General features: G+C 35.0%; 1 protein-coding gene across 4 annotated transcripts; it reads left to right on the plus strand.

Annotated features, from left to right (window-relative positions):
* Window positions 1-2184: 2184 nt before the first annotated feature.
* sec24d (SEC24 homolog D, COPII coat complex component) lies at window positions 2185-25216 on the plus strand. 4 transcript variants are annotated; one of them, XM_079605498.1, is made up of 23 exons: window positions 2185-2376; window positions 5051-5253; window positions 6254-6356; window positions 6438-6580; window positions 6670-6984; window positions 9123-9277; window positions 9368-9479; window positions 9562-9689; window positions 12306-12444; window positions 12596-12711; window positions 14069-14193; window positions 16411-16602; window positions 17611-17704; window positions 18444-18560; window positions 18657-18827; window positions 18948-19044; window positions 19644-19789; window positions 20066-20204; window positions 20536-20654; window positions 22299-22478; window positions 22577-22768; window positions 23514-23603; window positions 24564-25216. In XM_079605498.1, exons 2-23 carry the CDS (start codon window positions 5103-5105, stop codon window positions 24702-24704), a joined length of 3165 nt encoding a protein of 1054 aa, XP_079461624.1. In that variant the 5' UTR covers window positions 2185-2376; window positions 5051-5102; the 3' UTR covers window positions 24705-25216. The 4 variants fall into 4 exon arrangements, with proteins under 4 accessions (XP_079461624.1, XP_079461622.1, XP_079461625.1 ...); XM_079605496.1 differs by having other exon boundaries at window positions 22577-22767; window positions 23510-23603; XM_079605499.1 differs by having other exon boundaries at window positions 2241-2376; window positions 5075-5253.
* Window positions 25217-25778: the final 562 nt, after the last annotated feature.

Raw genomic sequence — 25778 nt, forward strand, 5'->3', positions numbered from 1 at the left:
AACAAGGTCACATGAGACACTGCCATCTTCTGACCATACTTGGAACTATATTCTCAGAAGGCGAAGCACTGCTACTTCTGTGGAGTGATTGGCCCGCAGCACCAGTCGCTCAGAGTTTTGCGCTAATCACTCCGCCCAAGTAGCAGTGCTTTGCCTTCTTAGAATATAGTTCCCAGTATGAGACACAGCCATCTTCTAACCTTGTTATTTGTACACGCTGTACATTTATTTAAAAAACAACTTAAGTTATAAAACAGTAATAATTTAAACAATATGTTTGTGAACTGAAGTTCAGCTGTTCTAGTCAATTTTTTCCCAGGCCATTTCAAGTTTGATTTTGACGTGACAAAGCGATGATGGCTAATTGGCTGTCTGAGTTGTTTACTTACTTTTTAATTCTTCCCATTAGCTGATTAGCAAAAGCAGAAGACAAGAGGCAGGATTTATTGCATGAACCACTGCATGGTCTGTTAAAAGTCAATGGGCTCAGGGGAGGCACGAGAGACGCCGCGTCCCGCTTTACCTGCTGGTGTCGCTGTTGGACAGTGTCACTTTAGAAAAACGTGATTTATACACTTTTAATGTCACATTTTGTTTCATTGGATTATTTTCACATTCAATTTTTTGAGGAAGCTCTGCCTCCCTTGCCTCCTCGGAGGAAATGCCCTGCATACTTCTAAAAAGAGTATTTATTATTTCAGAAATAATATGCTATTAAAGAATATACTAATGTACTAATGTAATGTTTTCTGACACTTAACTGCATGTTAATTGCAATTAAACAGAATAAAGTGTTCTCGGGACATTTCTGTTGGCCAAACCAATATTTTGATATTATGTATGTTAGCTTTTTCACTTTTGTTGTTTCATGAATTGTTTTGTTGTTTAATTATTGCTTAAAAGCCTAGCCATTCATTTTAAATACAGAGTTTTTAAATATCCCCTATATTCTTTTAAAAAATATTCTTCCGTTGTGACTGGACAACAACACTTTTAGGTAAGTCAATGTTTGAAATCTCACAGAGCCAAAGTTTAAATTGAATTGAAATTGAAATTAAATTGCAGTATAATAAACTTGACAGATCAAGTTGGGGTAAAAGCGACTGAAGACTCTTAGGGTCAGGAACAGTCTATCAAAGACAAACAGAAAGAGAACTGACTTTATGAAGTCCATTTTCCCATATCGTATAGTCTGTGAAGTGTGCTTAATTGTATTTATTGTGCACTTCTACTTTAAATATTAAAAGTGTATTGTTTTTTAAATCTACTTGGAGATAATATCATAATGAAACAAAAAGCCACTTACCACAAGTACACGTTCATGACTATATTTCTTAATACATTTAAATACACTTTCCAAAAGGACATTTTTTGCATAAAACTACATAAAATGTTGTACATTTGGATGTTTTAATAATCTTTTTCCATACTTTAATTTTTTTTTGCCTACACTCATTTTGATGAGTTGACAACACACCAAGCTTATGTAAAGTACTTAATTTTTTTATTTCATTTGTATAATAAAAATGTAATATAATAAATATAAATAAATACATTTTATTTTAGTTATTCGATACTGCATTTAAAGTTAATTTATTTAATATTTAATAGTTAATCATTTTTAAAGGTATCAAATAGCATCTTCAGCTTCACAAATAAAAACAAATAAAATAAATGACAAATGTAATTACAAATAGGCAATATTTAAATACTTGACATACAAGTTGCAATAAAAATAGGCTATTTGCGTAATAATAACTTTTTCTAAAAGAAGGCTGAAATTTACCTCTTTTTCACAAGGGTATAACCTGGGAGACACAAAACAGAAATTTATAAAAAATAATAAAAAAAGGCTGATTAAAATTAGTCTATATGGGAAAACCTGAAATAGATTAGAAAAGTATATGTTATAATGTCTTAAGAATCCCTAAACAAATACAAAGTAGGCCTATTATAACTGCAACAAAATGTTTCTCCATAGTGACTGGATCACTCTCACATTCATTCAACATATTATGCACAAAACGAAACAACAGAAAAAATAAATATGCCTATGCACACGATGAGCAGTAGGCCTAATATGATAATAAAATAATATGATCTTATTTTGCCCATTTATACTATTTTTTCATCAATTTCTCATCCTCTGTATCTATACAGGCCAGCACATAATGGCTTCTGCTCGCTACGCACATCTGTGTACTTGCTGACGTGTAGTGGTTCCCACCAGTGTGCGCATGCGCAGAGGCGCCTGCTGTATGACGCCGTGTACGCGCAGACACACACCGGTGCGCTGTGCTGGAGTTTGACGTGGCACTCTCGGGACGCAATTCAACATCAACAGAGGAAAGGACGCAGTTCATCGGTTTCTCTCAGGTACGTCTCTATTATTTTGGTATGTATCCTACTAATAAACAAACACACTAAAGGTGTTCTTTTGAAAGGCACCCTTATTTTGAATGTAGGCTAGTTTTCTAGCGCCATTCTTTAAACCATGTAAGTTTGGCTTATACGTCAGTTTCCGTCTCTAGCAGAAAATATTTCGTAACTTAAGTATCGCTGGAGTGACAGCTGGTACGCGCGCTTCCTTATCACCGGTAATCTATCGATTCTGTCCATGGCGTGTGCTGAAGTGTTTCAATATGGACTTTATTCAGTTAAGTCAGCTGTAGCTCACTGAAAGATTACAGGTCTGTCATAACGGTCTTTGACGTGGCAGTTTCGGGCAGTGGCAGACTGATACTGTACTATACTGTACAGTATCACTGAAGCATCTCTATTATGTCTTCACTGTTCTGAATATCGTGTGTGTTGAATGATATATGGAAAACTCGATCTTACCATGAGTCTAAGTTCTAAAGGCCTTTTACAGAAATACTGACATGATTTCTCAGACAGGCCACTGACAATAATTAGGAAGACCAGCCATTTTCGGTTGAGCAAATTTGTATTTAATAAACCAGAGGACAGCTTAGTATTTATTTGCTGGAGTTTTTTTTTTTTTAGCTCTACTGTGTTACATATGGAGAAGAAAAATTCATTTATTTTGATAAAAAGCTTATTGTAACTATAGGTATATGTCTATAATAGGCCTATAATTACATAATAATCTTTATTATTTTAATGCAAATTCAGTAAATGGTTTAATTCAGTAAAAACCTGATTATTTAATAGATGGGAAAAAACAATACTATATTTTAGAAAACCATACTGATTTATTTAAAATAAACTAAATATGAATCACCTTTATGGGAAATTCCTTGCATGAACCATCACTTTTTTTGTTGCATTTTATCAGTTAGGTACATTAGAGTGTTTTATGTTGCGAAGTTGCATTAAAAAAATAGTTTTAGGCCATTTTAGGCAACTTTAAGTCATCATGTGGCCTTCCATTTTATTACCGCTATTATAAACACAAGTACATTTGTATGTAACAAACAGAGTGAAAATCTCAGATAGGTTGATATATTAACATTACATGATTTAATCAAATTTATAGTTAAGACATTTAAAATAAGCAGTTACCAAAATGCTGCCCATTTCAATAAGAAATTACAGTAAAATAAATTAAGAAATTAAGAAAATAAATCATCATGTTTATTTATTTGAGCATCTAAGTTTCACAAAGTTCTACATAGTAGCAGGGTTCAGCACAGTAGGCAAAACTAAAGAAGGATACATGCGCAAATGAACAAGTAAATAAAAAAAAAACCCATGGATATGATTCTCAAAAGGAAATAAAGTACATTGCTGTATTATTTACGGTAAGTTACTAAGTTAATGGATGTGATGGCATACCATAGTCAAATACCATAGTCAAACCGGTATATTCACATTTTGTATGTGCTGGTTTGTATTCTTGGCCGATTGTGTTATCATAAACTCCTCTTATCTCAGTCAAGTGTCAAAGTTCCTGATCACACGTGCGTAGGGTTCAAGTAATGATATCTGGGAAACTCAAAACTGTAGAAAACTATTCATTATCTCATCTTTATACCCCAGGCAATATTTTACCTGGTGCCCCATACACCACAGCCCATTTCACCTCGTCATTGTATTCATGATATTATTTAGCCTATATATATATATATATATATATATATATATATATGAATGTGTGTGTGTGTGTGTATATATATATATATATATATATATATATAGGGCTGATGATGGTTAAACTATACAAAAATAGCACCTAAGCCACATTACAGCCTAAACACAAACAGCAAGAGCATTATATTTAGCATTCCAGTCAAGTCACCTTTATTTATATAGCACTTTTTACAATACAGATAGTTTCAAAGCAGCTTTATACAGAAAAATAATGCAACAAAGTTTGTTTCGTTTGTTCAGCAGATCTAGAAGAAATTAGTGTCATAGTCCAGCTTCAGTTAGTTCAGTGATGGTTTATTTTTGTTGTAAAAAAAAAAGAAGAAGTTATTAATTTAGTTCATTTATATATATAGCCGCTCTGGAGAAAACAGTGATGTCATCGTCCAGATGTCATTCATACAAAACTATTCATAAGCAGCACTAGCAAAAGTGTTTGATTTCCAGTTAATGGCAGTAATATTCCACTACACTATGTAAGTGAACTTTTCACCATGAATGAAACTGATACATCTGCTTTAATGTGAATTTTACATAAAATTTGCTAATTTAACAAATTTATAGGCAAACTAATTTAACAAATGCCATGTATCCCCCAAAACTGCACAACTGTTGAGTAAAACATTAATATAAAAAGTGATAGTATATGCATCTAAAAACTGACATTATTGTTAGAAAATCACTGTCAGCTGTTAACAAAGTTTATAACTGCCTTTATAACTGCAGTTATTAAAAATAACTGCCATTAAATTATAGTAGGTGTAAAGGTGATGTTTCAAAACTAAACATTGATGTCTATTTCTGCATTTTCTGTTAATGTCTATTTTAAACCTGTAAAATGAATAACGTTTGTCACATTGAAAACATAGATTAAAGTAGATTGTAGATTAGACATAAAGTAGATTGTAATTCAGCCTGTTTTTTCCCCCTGCTTCTCCAGGTCACCTTTTTTTTTGTGTCCCAGACTGGAATGACAGAGGTATAACAATAGGATGAGTCAGCAAGGTTATGTTGCCACCCCTCCATATTCCCAAGCCCAGGCTGGAATGGGGGGATACTCTACTGGATTTGGGAACCCCCCACCTCAATCGCATTATGGGGCCTATGGATCCCCACCACAGGGTTATTCTGCCCCACCGACAGGTACACACTCTTCAGTTCTGTTGTTTTAGTACTGGCAAGTTTCATCTTGTCCTTAAAATAGGAATCTCAGCAAAACCTCAGCCTAAATGAACAGAGACAAACCATTAGTAAACTGTTCTTCACTAGTTTTATCTGATATATCATCCCTTATGTTCTCGTAAGGCTGCTTGATTATACCAAAAGGTCATAATCATAATTATTTAACACTTTTTGGAGTGGCTGATATAACCAAAGTGGTATACAAGTAATTTTTTTCATGCATCCATTGTATTTTCCAAATGTTTAGGATCGCTCAAGACATGACCTACTGTGTTTATGTGAATACTCACCATTTTACAACGGTCACATAATCACATTACATGAGTTGACTGATTTGTATGTTCAGGCTTTTAAGGAGGGGTGAAAGTGTATCTATTTAAAGAAAAACAGCAGAATCCAGCATAATAATTGTTTTATCTCGATTATCGTGTTTTCATAATTGTCGGAAGCCAAAATCGAAATTGAATCTAAACTTTGATTAATCGCACAGCCCTATGTTCTAATACACAAGTTGCATGCTCTGTAGTTTATATTCTGAGGCTCTTTTTATTCTTAAAGGGGAAAAAATTTAATGTCCGCAACACTGCTTTTAACTCCCATATTTAACAAAAAAAAAAAAAGGCAACGTTTCAACCCTGCTGGGTCTTCTTCAGGCAAATGGTGGACACATTTGATGAAGGGATATAGGCCTTACAATCAACTGACCCACCCTGTGATTTCAATTAGTTTAGTGATTTGTATGTTCGGGCGTTTTTAAGGAGGGGTGAAAGTGTATCTCTTTAGAGAAAAACAGTGTTTTCATAATCGAATTTGAAAATCGAAATTGAATCTAAAATTGTATGATTCGCACAGCCCTATGTTCTAATACATTAGTTGCATGCTCTTTAGTTTATATTCTGAGGCTCTTTTTATTCTTCACAGTATTATGTGCCTGCATTGAAATGAATGCTTTTTTGTGTAGGTGTGCTCAAGCCACCTGCCTCCTCTCCTTCTGGGATGCCTCCAATACCAGTATCCAGCCAGTATGGTGCTAACATTCAGCAGAACGGGGCCCATCCCCACAGGTAAACACTACTTCACTGTTGTTGAAAGTGAATTACATATATTAACATATAGCTCCTAATATATATTTTTAATCCCATCAGTTTCGCTCCTCCTGCTGCTTCAGATCCATCCATGTCTTCTTATGGGCAGCCTCCTCAAAGTGCTTTCTATAGTATGGCACAATCCCCACCTCCAACTCAACAGCTGACTAATCAAATGAGTTCCATGAACATTGCAGGATATGGTAAGTTTGATGCCATTTTATATTAATTTGAAGTTCAGATAGTGGATGTTTAACTGGCCTATTTTATACCCATGTACCGTGATCTTTAGGTCAAAGGCCCATGCAGTCTCCTTCAAGCTCAGCACCACCACAACAGTTTCAAACATCACCACCACAACAGTTTCAAACATCACCACCACAACAGTTTCAAACATCACCACCACAACAGTTTCAAACATCACCACCATCTGCAATGGGACATCCTCCTCTTTCTCCACCTGGACAGCAGCCGCCTTCATTAGGGTCTCCTCCACCAATGGCCACTATGGGTTCTATGTCAGCTCCACCTATGGGAATGTCTGGCCCTCCTGGACCAGGTGTCCACCAACCACCACTTGGACCCCAAGGCTATCAACAGCAACCAGGTTAAAACTAGGACATTTTACAACAATGACAAAGAAAGAGTTAAAAAACTTACATTTAAGGGTGAAGTGTGCAAATGCTGTTCTGATTTTTAGGGTGCTTTCACATCTGTAGTTCAGTTGATTTGGTCCGGACCAAAGGCGAAAAATTCTTTGTAGCATTTTTCAGGCTTTTTGGTTCCTTTTCACATCACACTGATTGCTCTGGTCCGAATCAGTTGATGAGTTGATGAAACGAACCAAAATGCAGTCACGTGACAACATCCACATCACTCGTTGGCCAGATGTGTCTTGAACGTATTTCCATAACTGCACTTCGATTGCTCAGAATGAATGTGCGGGAAAATTCCAACAGAATCTATGAAACCCCCTTTCCCTGAGCTGTTCGCTAAACAGAGTGAAGATTTCGCTGTTCTTGTGAGTTTTTGAAAGTTGGGACTTAATATGGTCATCAGACCAAATTTCTGTGAGGCTCCGCACCTCCTCACAACTCCAAGTTTGTCCGCGAACTGCCATGCTAAAAGTGCACACTGTCAACAAACATTAGTCCTCATCCCATAATGCACTGCGCAGCTGACTACGGCAGCTGGTTTAGCCCAAAAATGCGCAGTTCTTTGGTAGTTGGGTCTGTTCGAGGTCGGATCACGTTCTCACCACTCTTTGAGGAGGCCTTGGTACGCTTGTTTGGTCCGCTTTTGGTGCCCAAACAAACCGCACCAAGCAGGACAACGAACTCTAGCGCGATTCAACCGAACTAAACAAGGCAGATGTGAAAGCACCCTTAAACGCTTTGAACACCTTTTACACTACTGGTCAAATTTTTTACATATTTAAGACATAAATTATTTGTATGTTTTTGAAAAGGCTCTCATGTTCATCAAGGCTCCATTTATATGGTAGAAAATTAAGTAATAACAGTAATATTGTTAAATATTATTACAAATTAAAATAACTATTTAAAATTTGTATTAATTCCTGTGATGCAAAGCTTAATTTTCAGCATCATTACTCCAGTCTTCAGTGTCACATGTTCAGTTATTATTGGTACTATTATTATTATTAATGGTTTTATCAATGTTCAAAACAGTTTTTGTTTCCTAATATTTTTGTGGAAAATGTGATATATTTTTTTTTCTTTTGATGAATAGAAAGTTCAAAAGAACAGAGAATTTATTTTGTAAAATTATATATGACTTTTGATAAATTGAATGTGTCTTTGATTAATCTTATTCACCCCAAACTTTTAAAAGTTAGTGTAAACTATTTCAACATTAATAATAAGAAGAAATGACTCTTGAACAGCAAATCCGCATATTAGACTGCTTTCTGAAGGATCATGTGACATAATGAGCAATGATGCTGTATACAGCTTTGCATCACAGGAATAAATTATTTTTTTAACTGTATTAAAATAGAAAAGTATTCTATTGTATTACCATTTCAGTCTTATCCGAGTCTTGGTGAGTCTATGGCCATCTCTTGCCATACGCGAGAGACTGTCCATGAATTTTCTTGGCACACACTTAGAGACAGACACACACACAGACAGAAAAATCCACACAGAAAGGTGGACTCAGCTGGGAGCTTAAACAGGGGACCTTCTTGCTGTGAGGCAACAGTGCTATCCACTGAGCTGCCAAAATAGTAAACAGTTCCTTTAAATTGTAATCATATTTCACAGTAGTTTATACTGTATTTTTTTTTCAAATAAATACAGCCTTGGTGAGCATAAGAGACTTCTTTTGAAAAACATTACAAAATTGTAATTATCTCAAACTTTTGACTGGTAGTATACATATTAATCATTAGTCCTTGTAAACACCAATCCACCTTCACAGAGTTTGCTCAATCTTTACCGGTTAGCCACTTAATCCTGCTTCATGAGACGGTCCTCAGCCCAACTCAGCAACACTTTACTTAAGCAATGGTGTGAGTTTGGGATGGGACTATCTGTCTGACCAAATGCAGAAGGATGGTGTGTTGTGTTAGCAATACCTGTTTGAAAATGGTCGAAAGACCAGTTTGATCTTTTTTTCACTTGTGTTTGTTGATGTAGAAACTATACACTTCACCTCACCACTATTTTTAGGGGTAGATGTTGACAAGCCTAAATAACCATTGTTTTTGCTCCTGGTCTAAAGGGAGCCCAATTGCAGGCCCATATGGTGCACAAATGGCAGGACCACAGATGGCAGGGCCACAAACAGGCGCTTTCCCAGGAGGCTTCCCTGGAGCTCCATCCCAAATGGCAGGCCCTCCTCAGAAGAAGCTGGACCCAGACTCTATTCCAAGCCCGGTAATAAAAAAGAGAACAAAATGCTACATTACGGTATAAAAGTATTTTTATCTATGCACATTTCAAGGTACACTGACTTGTCTCCTCCAGACGCAAGTGATTGAAGATGACCAGGTTAAGAGAGGGGGCCAGGTGTATGTCTCAAACGTTAGGGGCCAGGTGCCTCCACTGGTCACCACAGATTTCACAGTACAGGATCAAGGTAAGCATCTATTCACTTCACTCTAAATATTAGCATAAAAGTACTTTTGTTTAATATATTCATTTTTTTGTTCTATTTTAAGGGAATGCCAGCCCAAGATTCATGCGGTGCACAACATATTCCTTCCCTTGCACTGCTGACCTTGCAAAGCAGTGCAAAGTGCCTCTGGCAGCCATTATCAAACCCTTCGCTACCGTGCCCAAAAATGAGGTATGCAGCATTTTATCAGCACTCTGATTTTTTTTTTTGCAGTTCTTCAGGTTTGGGTTTATGTACTAGATTTCTATTTTTTTTACATTTATTCATTTAGCAGACATGATTTATAAGTGAGGAATGCTACAACATAAGTGACCATTTCTAAGGAATTTTTAGTTTTAAAATGTGGTCAAATGTAAAAACACATGAGAAAAGCACCTTGTTGGTGCTGTAAAACTATATCTTCCCATGTGAAAAGATTACTCTTTTGCATACTTGTGAAAGTGTACTTGACACAAATATATATTTAAATGCAAACTGAATGTGATGGATGTTTTCGGACACCTAATTGCAGATGAATTGCAATAAAATAAAATATGTGTAGTTATTATAGTTTTAATTTATATTAAATGCATTTAGTTGAGTGCTTTTTTGACAAGTACATATTTATGGGACATTTGATAATTGCTTCTATAGTCTTTGAAAAATGGTTATAGTGTACTGCTGAATGCTCTGAGTAGCATTTATGGTAAACTAAAATATTAATTAATGTAATTTCTATTGAAACTTATACGTCATTTATTAAAATATAGGCCTATTTGTTACACATTTGTAATGAAGTTGTAATTTAGTACATTCAAAATATATCAACTTTAAATGTAATATTCAATAGAACTACTGTTAAATTATTAAGCCTGAGAAAAGATGATTAAAACTAATAATGGTAACACTTTACAATAAGGTTCATTTATTAAACATTATTTAATGTATTAACTAACATGAACAATACATTTGTTACAGTATTTATGAATCTTTGTTAATGTTAGTTAATATGAATAAAGCTGTTCATTGTTTGTTCATGTTAGTTTACAGTGCATTAACTCATGTTAACAAGATTTTAATAAAGTATTAGTAAACGTCGAAATTAACATTAACAAAGATGAATAAATGCTGTATAAGTGCAGTTCATTATTAGTTAACGTTAACTAATGTAGTTAACTAATGTTAACTAATGAACCTTATTGTAAAGTGTTACCCTAATAATTATTTAAAATTTGCTTTAAAAGTAAAACTTTTAATAACATTATTACAAAGTGCATTTCTTTAAAAAGTCTACTTAAGTGTGCTCATCAAGTGTAATTTCATTAATACTATATCATCTTCAAGTACAGTAAAAAATATACTTTTAAGATTTTAAATAAAGTAAAAGAGCACATTCAATACAGTTAAGCACACTTCGTTTTCACAAGGGTTGTTCTAGTCTTAAAATGATACTAGGGGCTTTCCTAAATGAAAAGTAGCTTCAAACCATATGACTTTCCTTCTGTGATTCGCTAAAGGAGATGATGAAGATTGTTTTTTATTTTATTTTTTAAACTTACTTTTTTTCTCTCTCTCCATGCTGTTAAGTGAATGATGACAAGGGGCTGTCAAGCTCCAAAAATTACAGAAAGAGCAGAATAAAAGTATCATGACAGTATTTTATATGATTTGTGCTCCCAATCTTCTGAAGTCGTCATACCATAGTTTTGTGCAATGAACAGATCCAAACTTAAGTTATTAAATCATACAGGTTTGGAACAACACAAGGAAATAAATAATCATTTGTTTTAAGAACTGTTGTCCATGGTGTTGTCTTTGAAAAATACTGCCTTTGGAATATGTTCAAACCCTAATTCATGGCTGTCCCCTCAGTTTATTGTGACAGTAGTTTAATAGTGGTTTTGATACATTCAAGACTTGTTTAACTCTGGAATCTTCCATTGCTTTACCCTTCATCATTATACTTCAGAGCCTTTTTAGGAAGTGTTAGTATTCTCATGAGAGGCTAATGGGAATAAGTGCAGTCTCCAAGGAACATGTCAGATAAATATATTATTGTACTGTCAAATTAAGGAGGAAATCACTCCACATTTTGATTTTGATCTATATGACTCCATATTGACTGAAAAAAGAAATTAGATCTTAAAATGAAAAAAAAGGTTAAGCTAATATCATTTTGAATTTCAATGTATTTTATATCTTATCTTTGTAAACATCATTTGAACTGCACAATAACCACAAAGCTACAGATCAGCATGATGTATTTGTTTGTCTTCAGTTAATAAAGGTAACAATTAAAATTTTCCATTTTAAAATGAAGTGATTTTTTTTAAATAAAGTTGTATACACTACTGTTTTGATTAAAATACAGTAAACGTACTATTGTGAAATATTACAATTTAAAATACCTGTTAAAAAAATCGAGTCTTTAGTGTCACATGATCCTTTAGAAATCAATCACTGATTTGCTGCTCAAGAAACATTTCTCATTAATATCAATGTTGAACACAATTGTGCTGCTTACTATTTTTGTGGACTCTGTGATTCTTTGAAAAATAGAAAGTTGACAAGAACAGTTTCAAAAGATTTTCCAATAGAAGTATTTTGTAACATAATACATGTTTTTACTGTCACTTTTGTTTAATTTAATGCATCCTTGCTAAATAACAGTATAAAAAAAAAAAAAAAAAAAATGCTGACCTTTAGTGTTTGTGTAACTATATATAAGCATTCTGTATAAAATGGTACGGCATATGTTATAGCAGGTCTTATTTGTCCTTCTCACTGTGATCTGCTTGTGCTCCATAGACTCCTCTGTACATTGTAAACCACGGTGAGACTGGACCAATCCGCTGCAACCGCTGTAAGGCCTACATGTGTCCTTACATGCAGTTTATCGATGGAGGACGGCGCTACCAGTGTGGTTTCTGCAGCTGTGTTAATGAAGGTTGGTACTGTACCATTGGAGACTGCTGAGATATTTTTTTACACCCAGCATGTGTACGCTGTGTTTCCTGTCAGCATATGGTAGGGATTATTTGTCTGTGCAATCATGGCAAAAAAAAAATGTTTCTTAAAATGTGTTTCCACCACCTTAGTTCCAGCGCAGTATTTCCAGCATCTGGACCATATGGGGAGAAGAATGGATATGTATGAGAGACCAGAACTGTCTTTGGGCTCATATGAGTTCATTGCCACGTTGGATTACTGCAAGGTATCAATCTTCATAACATTCAGGTTTAAACAGTAAGAACTTGCTTTTTGTTTTTGTTGTACACTTTTTTTATATAGAAGTCTACAATAGTCACAGTCAGATTTGATTAGATTAGTAAGGTTTATTATTAATATATTACATTTGATTTATCTAAATAAAGTCAATTTCCCTCTAGATATGTAATGGTATAAGAGAGTGTGTAGATTATTAGAGAGTGTGTGTTTTGTCCAAATGGGGTCAGCTTGCCCCAGGAAGCAGCTGAGAAAGGTTTCTTTCTTGGCAGTCACATCACATATTTTATTCAGGCATATACAATTAAATCTTGAGAGTAAACATATGATATGTTTAAAATGAGGAAAACTTTATGCTCAGCGTACAAAAAAATGACCCTTTAATTGATTATACAGAGGCCAGTACAAAAGTGAGTTGTACATTTTTAAGCTGCTCTGGGAATGCATAGTATGTGTAAATACACAATATTAATGAAAATTCAATACAAAGTAAAAATATTAAATTCAACTTGCAGTATCTGCAGAATGTTAAAATTGTAGTACTGCCCTATATAATTACTGTAAGCTATTTCACATAACAGATGTTTACTTATAGTCCACAAGACAAACAAAAATTACCTTGAATTTACGCTTCATTTTTATTACTGTGTCATTACCTGGATGATGCACAACCTGGATGTTCTTTGTTTGTCCTGAGCTCAGGACATTTGAATCCTTTCCAACAGTGTATGATTTTGAGATCCATCTTTTCACACTGAGGACAATTTAAGGACATTCACTGATGCTAAAGAGTCAGGGAGTGTAAACTTTTGAAACCTTTGATGCATTGTGCATTACATTCTCACGGTTCAGGGTGAAAAGTTGCTTGTAATCTCAAATGAACTTGATTTCAATTCATTTATCGGACTAAAGAGATCCATGACACATTTTTGGCCCCAGTCCGTGCCTGGGTTCCTCATCTCAGCCTGACACCATAATCTGCTGTCTGGGCTCCTATTTCTCTCAGATGTTTATTAATACTTGAGGATCAGCTCCTGCAGTGTTTAATAAAATCATTACAGCTCTCTATTGCATATTGGGAGTAAAAATAACGAGTCTTGATCCAACTGTCTGTGTTTTGGGACTTTGTAATGCGTTCAGCTTGCCATTTCTTTATATAAAAAGATAAAAAGCTTTCTCATGCAATTGATGTGCTTTTACTTAATTAATTGCAAACTCTATATGTATTCTCTGCCATATGATATGGCTCAAATATGTACCAAGTCTGTAAAAAACAAGCATAAATAGCCACTTTGAAGTTCATGAACTAACAATTCATTCTGTGATGTTCTTTTCTGTCTTTTAAGAATAATAAGCCTCCTAATCCTCCTGCCTACATCTTCATGATCGATGTCTCTTACAACAACATAAAAAGTGGACTTGTCAAACTAATATGCGAGGAACTGAAGACATTGCTTGACCGACTTCCAAAGTAAGTTGAGAGATAATGTTTGCTGTCTATATTTAAAATGCTTGTTTGAGCCGTTTTAACTGAAAGCAACTTGCATATATTTTTAACATATAGATTTAACATATCTTAAAATGTGTCAGTGCCATTGTTTTGTCTTTAGATGCACACTTTAATTTCCAGGTCCATGCTCAAAAAGTGGTTAACGGGTAATAAATGGATTATAACTACTATATAAATAAAATTATAGTATCATAAAATCCCCTAAAAATACAAAATCTTAAATAAAAAACGTTATCAAACTAAAATATAGTACATTAATTTCTTTGAAAAATGGAAGTGTTAAATATTTGTTGTATGCATTAATTAATTATTGATAGTAAATATCTATTAAATTATAAAACATAGAATCCAGAAAAAAATTAAACCGACAACACAGAATATCTGAAAAAAATAAAACAAATTCTTAGGGCACTACTGTTTTTTTTAACGTTATTAGTTATTAAAGTTTTATAAATTGAATTGATTATATATAATTTTGATTATTAGAATTATCATAGAATCCAGAAAAATTAAAACAATATTTTTTTTTGGAATTGTGAAAAAAATGAAGCAGATTTATTAGGGCCTTACATGCGTCACACTGCTTGACATGTCATGTTAGCTTCCCATGTCATGTTAGCTTCCCATGTGCTTCTGTCGACTGTACTGGCCAACAGGCTTTAAATTGTCAGTGCGAATTGATCATTATAATAGTATTTTATTGTTTGGACAGTTTATACTGTAAAGATCCAGGTTTGAATAAAGATATATGATTGCTTTCATCCCTCATCCCACACACTGACACCCAGCTCCAGGTGTTTGGCTTGGAGGATCTGTGGAGTAAAGTTGAAGCCTTGAGCACAAGTCACCCCTCCGTATTCTTTCGGCACCTCTTAGGTGGAACACATGTTCATCTCCGCTACTATCAGCCTGGAATGTGAACAAATCCAGCTGAAAAAGAGCCACGATCCACTGCCAAATATGGTAACTGGAGAACAAGCTAGAAAAAAACTAGGGAAAGAAACAATTCCAATATCTCATCTTTTGAAAATGTCTGCCTGAAGGAAGTCAGGAGGTTGAACGACTTTAGTACTGCAACATTTCCAAGCATTTAAAAGTTTCGTGCGACACATGGCTCCAATTATACCGTTTATTTGGGCGACGGCCAGCTGAAAGGTGAGCTTTGATTCACCTCTGAGGAACTTGCATATTTCAGACTTTTTTTTCAAACTCCCAGTCCTTACCTCTCATCCGCTGGTTCCTAAGGGTACGTCCTTATTTGTTTGGGAGCTGACCTCACTCTGAAAGCAGTCCGGTAGTGCACTCCAAATAAGCCTGTGGTATTATATCTGATTTCTCTCCTCTGTTCCTGGCTTGGCTTGCTAGATTACTTCGTTAATGAAAACCACATTGGACACCCTGAGCTGATGCGGTCTGTTAAGATGCCTGATAGGGTTTGTATTGGAGAGTTTGTCTCTAGTTTAATGACAGACTTGGCATATGTGGACTGAGTGATTCAAACCATCGCCATGTTTTACAATCTTGTAAATGTAGCCATAGAGAGCTACAAACCCCAGATGCAGACGTCAATGTGGGATGCTTGTAATTTACTGGCCAGCACAGCTTAGATGCAGCTCTCCACTATCAGCTATTACACAGTGCTCTGGTATATGTTAGTTGGTGAAATGTACACATTTCTTTATTTTTAGTTTCTTTCTTCTGCTGAACACAAAAGAAGATATTTTGAGGAATGTTGGTAACCAAAGAGTTGTGGGTCATCATTGACTTCCATAGTCTTTTTTTCCACTTACTATGGAAGTCAATGGTGCCCCACAATTGTTTGGTTACAAACATTCCTCAAAACATTTTCCTTTGCGTTCAACAGAAGAAAGAAAGCCATACAGGTTTAAAACAACACGAGGGTGAGTAAATGATGACAGATTTTACATTTTGGGTGAACTATCCCTTTAAAAGTAATGGCAAAAAAAAGGCTTAGAAAAGCAAAGGTTTGGGAAATTTGTTAGCATAAGCTAAATGAAAAGATCTAGTTTTTCTTTTAGTTTTCAGTGTGACTTTGATGTCCTAATTTTTTTTTAGCTTTTTATTATTATTATTTATCTTTTTGGTGTTACTGATCGCTTGATTTTGGTGATACTGCTGATATTGATTGATTTTTCTTATGTTCTTTGTGTTTTAAAGAGAGGAGGGAGCCGAAAGTTCAGCCATCAAAGTGGGCTTTGTGACCTACAACAAGATCCTGCACTTCTATAATGTGAAGAGTGCTCTGGCCCAGCCGCAGATGATGGTGGTCTCTGATGTGGCTGAGATGTTTGTACCTCTTCTCGATGGATTCCTCGTGAACTTCCAGGAGTCTCGGCCTGTCATCAACAAGTATGCTCTTTTCTATCTGAAGACACTTCTAGGCTTCTTATATCGAGTCATATACAGTATTCAGTTTTAGAATTAGTCATCATGAAATCAAAATTTACACATTTTTATGAAATATTGCAGTGTTTATTATAAATAATTTATCCATCCACGCCAGTATTTCTATTAAAAAAAAAATCCTAATCTTTAATAATAAAACCCCCAATAATATCTCCTCCCCCTCTTCTCTGATGATGTGTTTACTGGCTCCAAGGGGCGGGGCAACCTGTCACTCACATGAGATTGACCAAAAGTAAACCACAACCATTCAATCAATTGCCCATGGTCAAAATCAAGTCCCTCCCTACTATTCCCCCCATACCCCCCCCCCCCCCCCCCCCCCCCCCCCCCGTTTGAGAAACTCTGATATAAATCAGAATAAGAAAGAAAGAGTTTCTGTATTAGTGTTAAATTATACAGTATGAAATCTCTATTGGAAACATTCCACTTTTTCATAACTGAATTTGTTAATAATTATTCTTACTACAAAAATATTCATAAATGTTGGTGCATATATCTGCATATTGGTTATTTTATACTTAAACATTACATTCATGCATTTGGCAGATACATGTATGTATACAAAGTCAAACATATTTTTAATTTCTCATAATTTTCTTTCAAAACAATTAATTAGTGATGAACAATTTAGCGTACATCACTAACAAAGCCACACATGGAACGATTTTGGTGTTACGGGTATGAGTGTTGCCATAGAAATATGAATAATTTCTCAGAGAATGTCAACAGCTCGGACTAGAACTACAGACTAGTGTTGCTACACACACAGAGTGTATATAGATTTATAATATATATAGAAATATAATAGTATACAGTGTACACTTCAGTTCAAGCATGCTTTTCCTGCCTATCACAACATTGCTCGTTATATTTAAGAATGGCTTGTCTGTCTCTGAGCCACACGTTGCCTATTCTTGCTGTTAATGTAATTTTGTGTATTATTTTCTTAAGCCTTTTAGATCAGATCCCTGACATGTTTGCTGACACCAACGAGAGTGAGACTGTTTTTGCACCAGTCGTGCAAGCTGGTGTGGAGGCCCTAAAGGTACAAACAAATCTAATAGGCTGAACTTTTTACCAAAACTATTTACTCCCTTTCTAAACGTACTTGCATACTTAGTTTTTATTTCTACATTGTTTAACAAAAGTGCACTTTAATACTGCACACAATCTTTATTTGATAAACACATGGTTGTTTCTAGGGACGTTATTTAAATTCACAGGCCCGGGACAATGTTTCCACTTGTCAACACTGGCGACAGCACTGGTTGTTTCATAATCTCAATGACATGTTCAGTCTGTGATTTCAGTTGTTTTTTGGTCATTTGTTTTTTCAACTTTATCAAATATTTTTAATCAAGTACTTTTAACGCATCCAGATTAATATATATTCATATATATAATTATATTATATATACAGTATACATTTTATATATACAGTATATTCTTTGCATATATACTGATTAAAATTCATATGAACAGATAAAACCATCAGGCAATGAGAATGTTGTAGTTATAGAATGTTATTAGTGCTGTCAAATCGATAAATCACATCTAACATAAAAGTTTGTTTATATATATGTGTGTTTAGTGTGTATATGCACACACGCACGCACACACAGTGTATATACAGTATATATATATCATAGAAATCTAATATTATATACACACACACACATATATTATATAAAAACAAATTTTAATGTTAGATGCGATTAATCACAAGTAATCATTTTGACAACCCTAGATTTTATATTTTCTGATTTTTTTTTCTCTCTCCTCAGGCAGCTGAATGCAGTGGCAAACTCTTCATCTTCCACTCCTCCATCCCTACAGCAGAGGCTCCAGGAAAACTGAAAAACAGAGATGACAAAAAACTAGTCGGTACAGAAAAGGAGAAGGTGAATATTTATTGAATATGAAATTGAATTAATTTTTCCCATTCAAAAATCTCAGCTACATACTAAAATGAATGATTTGTTTGTCTGTGTTGTCAGACTCTGTTCCAGCCTCAGCGGGGTGTGTATGAGCAGCTGACTAAAGATTGTGTGGCTCAGGGCTGTTGTGTCGACCTCTTCCTGTTTCCCAACCAGTATGTGGATATGGCCACTATGGGCGACGTGCCCTCACATACTGGAGGCTCAATCTACAAGTACAGCAACTTCCAGGTACACATGTGCACATACTGAAACACAGACACCTTGAATGTGGTATCAAATAGGGGCTGAACTCTGGGTTTAAATTGCTGCCCTCTTGTGGTCAAACCTCAAACCTTTATATCTTTTCAGGTGGAGGTTAATGGTCAGCATTTTCTCAATGACCTTAAGAGAGATGTGGAGAAGTCCATCGGATTCGATGCCATCATGCGTGTCCGTACTGGTACAGGTAATAACATTCTAGAGAAAAGTACTTGAACACTATTTAAGGTTAAACACACTGTTTACACTACTGTTTAAAAGTTGAGTAGGACTTTATTTTTCAAAATAAATGAATTCTGTAATTCTCCAAGGATGCATTAAATTGATCAAAAGAGACAGTAAAGACATTTATAATATTACAATTAATTTCTATTTCAAACAAATACTGTTCATTTGAACTTTGTATTCATCAAAGAATCCTGAAAAAAAAAACAATGGTTTCCACAAAAATATTAAGCTGTTTTCACCATTGATCATAATAAGAAATGCTTGAACAGCAAATCAGCATGTTAGAATGATTTCTGAAGTATCATGTGACACTGAAGACTGGAGTAATGATGCTGAAAATTTAGCCTCACATTAATAAGTTATATTTTAAAATGTATTCAAATAGAAAACAATTATTTTAAATGGTAATATTCAAAATATGACTCATTTTACAGTATTTTTTATCATACAAGTGCAGCCTTGGTGAGCTTAAAACATTAAGAAATCTTACTGAACCCAAACTTTTGAACGGTAGTGAGTGATTGTATGGCATATCTTAATATCTGCATGATTCTCAAGGCTTCAGGGCCACAGATTTCTTTGGAGCCGTACACATGAGCAACACTACAGATGTGGAGATGGCAGCAGTGGACTGTGACAAGGCCCTGACGGTGGAGTTTAAACATGACGACACACTCAGCGAGGAGGCTGGAGCTGTGATGCAGGTCAGTCTTCATGTATAACACTGAGCTTAGAGACAATGACAAAGACAAGACTGTTAAATAATACATTTGGGAATACTTACTGCATCAAAACTGGTCACATGTTAAGTCTCTCACTGTTCGACATAATCTGTAATACAATTGTTTGATGCATGATATTTTATTCTTGGTAACTCGAGTGCATTTGAGTCCTCCATTGAGGTTTTGTTGTGATGCTCTTGGAATTCACTTGCTGGCGGGAGCAACACAAATAAATAAATTTGTACTCTGGCTTCCCAGTGCGCTTTGCTCTACACCACCATCGGTGGAGAGAGGAGGCTGCGAATTCACAACCTCAGTCTGAACTGCAGCGCACAGCTCTCTGAGCTCTTCAAAAGCTGTGAGACAGATGCCCTCATCAACTTCTTCGCCAAGTCAGGTGACCAGCTTTCTAACTCTTACTAGAACATACATTAATTTTTTCATTAATTGTTACAGATTTGAACATAACGCTAATTTTTAAAAATCAGAAATGTACAATAATGAGAATTTTAAACCAATCTGCAAAAACCTTGCTTTCTGATGCTATCTGATAATTTTTTCTTATGGTTTTATGGTGGAATAAAACATAATTCAGGGTTTTCAAGTCTTGTCCAGTTGTGCTTTTGTCTTTATATATATATAACATTTCAGTTTTAGTAATTATAGCACTTATTTTATTGCGGTTAGTTATTCAGTCAGTGATTGTGGTGGATGCTTTTGTCCTTCAGCATATCGGGCCATGCTCAACCAGCCACTGAAGGCGGTGAGGGAAATCCTGGTCAACCAGACGGCTCACATGCTGGCCTGCTACAGGAAGAACTGCGCCACTCCTTCAGCAGCCAGCCAGGTCAGTGTCACACTTCACATTCACATCCATTCATATGGAATATATACCCTTATAAAAACATCTTCTCCCGTCATTAATGCTTCACACACATACAGTGCTATGCATAAGTTTAGACACCCATGCTAAAGTTGACTAAAAAGAGGAATAAAAAATCATCTTTTGGAAATTGAACTTAATGCCTTAATTTAAAAAAATAGGAAAAATCCAACCTTTAAGGACACCAATTTTCGTTGTGAATGAATAATGTATCGTAAATAAATAAATGTTCTTCCTTAAAATACAGGGTGCATAAGTTTGGACACCCCTATGTTAAACTCCCATAGAGGCAGGCAGATTTTTATTTTTAAAGCCCAGTTACTTCATGGATCCAGGATACTCTGCATCCTGATAAAGTTCCCCTGGCCTTTGGAATTAAAATAGCCCCACATCATCACATACCCTTCACCATACCTAGAGATTGGCATGGTTTTATTTCAGTTAGCCTAACAGCTGGTTTGATTTGCATTGAGAGATGATCTTATGGAAAGTACTCCATGCCAATCTCCAGGTATAGTGAAGAGTGTGTGATGATGTGGGGCTATTTTAATTCCAGAGGCCAAGGGAACTTTATCAGGATGCTGAGTATCCTGGATCCATGAAATAACTGGCCTTTAAAAATAAAAATCTGCCTGCCTCTATGGGAGTTTAACATAGGGGTGTCCAAACTTATGCACCCTGTATTTTAAGGAAGAACATTTATTTATTTACGATACATTATTCATTCACAAAGAAAATTGGTGTCCTTAAAGGTTGGATTTTTCCTATTTTTTTAAATTAAGGCATTAAGTTCAATTTCCAAAAGATGATTTTTTATTCCTCTTTTTAGTCAACTTTAGCATGGGTGTCTAAACTTATGCATAGCACTGTATCATGTGTGAACTTATTTAAACTAAATTATAATGCAGCAGTGCCATTTTAGTATAAAACAGTAGATTATGCACAATTACAAGCAACTAACCCTAAACCAAACCCTTATCTAAAGTAAACAGGTGATTAATATTACTCAGTACTTAATTGTATAATTACACTGTAACAAGGACAGCTTAAAATAAAGTGTGATCTAATTAGTTAAAGTTTTAGCCATTTTGTTATGTGCTTTTGTCATTGTTATTAGGTTTCATTTTAATATTTCTATGTAACTGATTTATAATTTTCAGCTCATTTTATTTCACTAAAGCAAAATTTTATATATATTCATATTTATTTTAGACTTTTTTATTTAAAACAAAGTTTTAGTTTTAGCTCACGCTGAAATTCAGAAACCATTGTTTCCATGTCTCCATGTCTCGTTCATATTTTAATTATATTTAATAGATTCATATCATTATCTTTGCACTGCACCTTTAGAAAAAAATGTACTATAAAAACGGATATTATCCTAGCAGAAAATGATCAGTACCTTTTTCGTTAAATTTACAGCTATTTCCTTCAACCATAAAACACAATGCAATGCGTAATTCAAAATAAGGGTAGAACACCTGTAAAAAAAAATCAATACAGAAAGTTCCTTTTCATTCTCATCCTTCTCACATAAGGCTTTTTCGAGTGTGTATCTCTGATTTGACATGTAACCTGACTGCTCTTCTTGAACATTTTCCCCGACAGCTCATCCTGCCTGATGCGATGAAGGTGTTTCCCGTCTACATGAACAGTCTGTTGAAGACTCCATCTCTTGTGGGCAGTACTGAGCTCTCCACAGATGACAGAGCCTTCTACAGGTTCATGGTTATGGCGATGGGAGTGGAGGAAACCCAAGTCCTACTCTACCCCCGGCTCATCCCACTGGTGAGTTACACACATAACATGTATACCGTTTCTATCATTAACTTCAAACATTGTGCATTACAGTTTAAGCATTTGCTCTCTCTCTCTCTCTCTCTCAGCACACTATGGATGTGTCCAGTGAGTCAATCCCAGCTCCAGTGCGCTGTTCTGAGGAGCGGCTCAGCGAGTCAGGCATGTTCCTGTTGGAAAACGGGCTCTCTATGTTCCTCTGGCTGGGACAGGCCTGCTCACCTGACTTGATCCAGAACCTCTTCAATGTGCCCTCTTTCGGCCACCTGAACTCAGAAGGGGTATGACATTATTCTTAGTAGAATAAAACCCATCAATATTTAATCTCTTAATAGAGACGAACGATACCAACCGATGTTTAGAATAGATCACTTAAAATAACTATACAGATATATATTTAAATAGAACAAAACCAATCAATATTTAAATCTCTTATTTCAACAATACTGACCAATATTTAAATCTCGAATTGCATTGAGTGCTCAGATGTGTGGGTGTGACACTGATATATGTGCTAGACAACACCAAATACAATATAGCTAGATCAAAATCTGGAGAATGACTTGAATCAATGTTATATATTGTCTTATCGCCCAGCACCAAAAAGTTTGCTCTGTGGTTAAGCACTAAGCTATTATTAAAATAACAGTATGACTTTCTGTAAAACTGCTTTGAACCGATGAATATTGTGAAAAGCACTTTACAAATAAGTTTGACTTGACTTATAACAATTTTAACCAAAAAAATAGACATAGAAGAAAAAAAAAAGGAATAATTTATCCTATACAGAAGTTTGAAACTATATGTAAAGCTTTTATGCAACTATTATTTAACTTGTGCTTGTACAGTACTTTTCTTTGCTTAATTGGATTATATCTCTAACTAATGACTTTATTTCTTAGAAGCACTTTTGCTTCTTACTGCTTGTGTTGCTTTAATCAAGGAACTGCTCTTGTAGTTCTTCTCATTATGGAAAGCAGCGTCAGCCGCAGTGGTAACTGTAGAGGTATAATTGTCTTTCTGCAGACGTCATTACCTGTGCTGGATAATGCTCATTCCAGGAAACTCCATTCAATCATCTCCAGCATTTCACAGCAGAGGGCCACATCCATGAAGGTACAGCTCTCTCTCCTGCATGCGCTTTCTGCATCTGTCTCCGTCTTGTTATAAAGAGGTTTTCAGCTTGTAATGTGAATAATGTGATTGTGAGGCTGTATTAATATAATAATTAGACATTTAATTACTGCAAACTTTATACTAGTAGTTTCTCATATTCTCACCATTCAAAAGTTTAGAATCGTTTATATTTTATTTTATGTTTTTGAAAGAAGTCCCACCAAGGCTGATTAAAAATACAGTAAAAACTGTAATATTGTGAAATATTATTTCAATTTAAAATCTGTTTTCTATTTGAATATATTTTATAATGTATCCTATTTCTGTGATGCAAAGCTATATTTTCATCATCATTATTCCAGTGTCACATGATCCTTCAGAAATGTCTTAATATTAATGTTGAGAACGGTTTTTGGTGCTTAATATTTTTGTGGAACATTATACACTTCCATTGTAGAGTTTGGGATAAGTCAGCAAGGATGCATTTAATTGAACACAAGTGACAGTCAAGACATTTATAATGTTACAAATTATTTCTATTTAAAATAAATGACGGTCTTTTTACATTTCTATTCCTCGAAAGAACCCGGATTTTTTTGTAATAATGTGTAATAGACCTATTATTAATAATTGATCACCAATAATGATTAATAATAATTGAGCAGCAGAACGGCATATTAAAATGATTTCTGAAGGATCATGTGACACTGAAGACTGGAGTAATGATGCTGAAGATTCAGCTGTACCATCACAGAGAGTATATTAAAATTATAGTTATAGTATTCCACAATATTACTGTTTTAACTGGATCAAATAAATGCAGCCTTTTTTAGCATAAGAGACTTCTTTCAAAAGCATAATAGAAATCTTCGTGGCCCAAACATTTGAATAGTAGTTTTTTCTTTCTCTGTCCTGATCTGTGATCAGCAGTTTAATAATTGATGTGTCTTTTGTGTGCAGCTGCTGATAGTGAAGCAGAAGGACAGAGCAGAGATGTTGTTCCGTCAGCACCTGGTGGAGGATAAGGGTCTTCACGGAGGGGCGTCTTATATGGACTTCCTGTGCTACGTCCACCGTGAGATCAGGCAGCTGCTTACTTAACTCTCTCTCTCACACACACACACACAATTAAGTGTGTTATAGCACAGGCATCTTCTCTTATAACCTCTGCAGCTCCCTATGATATATGACCAAAATCTTTTTCTGCAGTTGAGTATGACCTTTGTGCTTTATTCCATTGTTTCACATGAGGGATGCCGTTAAGTGGGTGTTTAGATTGAACACCTTCAAATGCGCCACATCTCTCTGTTCTGAGAAGCCATTATGTTGACTTTATTAAATCATCCCTCCAGATTTAATTTACCAAAGGGAAACATTTCTTTGAAACCTTCACACAGTCAGCACACAGCAAAATGAACAAAACAGGCTCGTAATGTGTGGATTTGAGTGGAAAATCTGTGCTGTGTCTATTAAATTAATAGATGACATCTTTGTGACTGGAACTATACAGTACCAAACTTGCTAATATTTTTTTTTGTATGACTTCAGGGAGGACACCATCACACGTAACTGAAATCTAGTCATGTACAAAAATTAAAACCATTTTTTTTTAAAGAACATCTTTGTCTTAATTTTTTTTTTTACTCGCTGTTATTTTGCACATCACACGTTAACATTTTGTGTGTATGTTTCCAATACTTCAAAATGTGTAAAGGGATGCCGGCAACATCATGCCTGTGATTTCCATAAGACTTGGGCTTTCCCGTTTAACTATTAGACATTTAAAAAAACATATCAGACCACTTTCTTAAATCAAAAGAACTGGATGTTTATTAAAGGTGGAACGTCCCTTTTATTTTGTAATTAATGTCAGTCATTATTTGTCATTTATACAGTTTTGCTCTTTGAAACATTTCCAAAGTTGAGATGTTTTATAAAGTTAGCAATTATTATAATAAATTTGCCTTATTTTTTCTGACTTCTAATGGTACATCTCTGGACCAATACTGTATATTTTATTACAGTTTGAGATGGATTTTAAAGACTTGTAAGCAACTATACCTCAGGTCACATGCATTTAGCCTTTGTACCTGCTCATTAATGCTTTGGATCGGACACACGTGTGTTTCTTCGTACTGAACACAGAAAAGATTCAGTTCTGTAAGCCAAAGGCAG

The sequence above is a fragment of the Phoxinus phoxinus genome (assembly GCF_949152265.1).
Source record: "Phoxinus phoxinus genome assembly, chromosome: 2".
Classification (NCBI taxonomy): domain Eukaryota; kingdom Metazoa; phylum Chordata; class Actinopteri; order Cypriniformes; family Leuciscidae; genus Phoxinus; species Phoxinus phoxinus.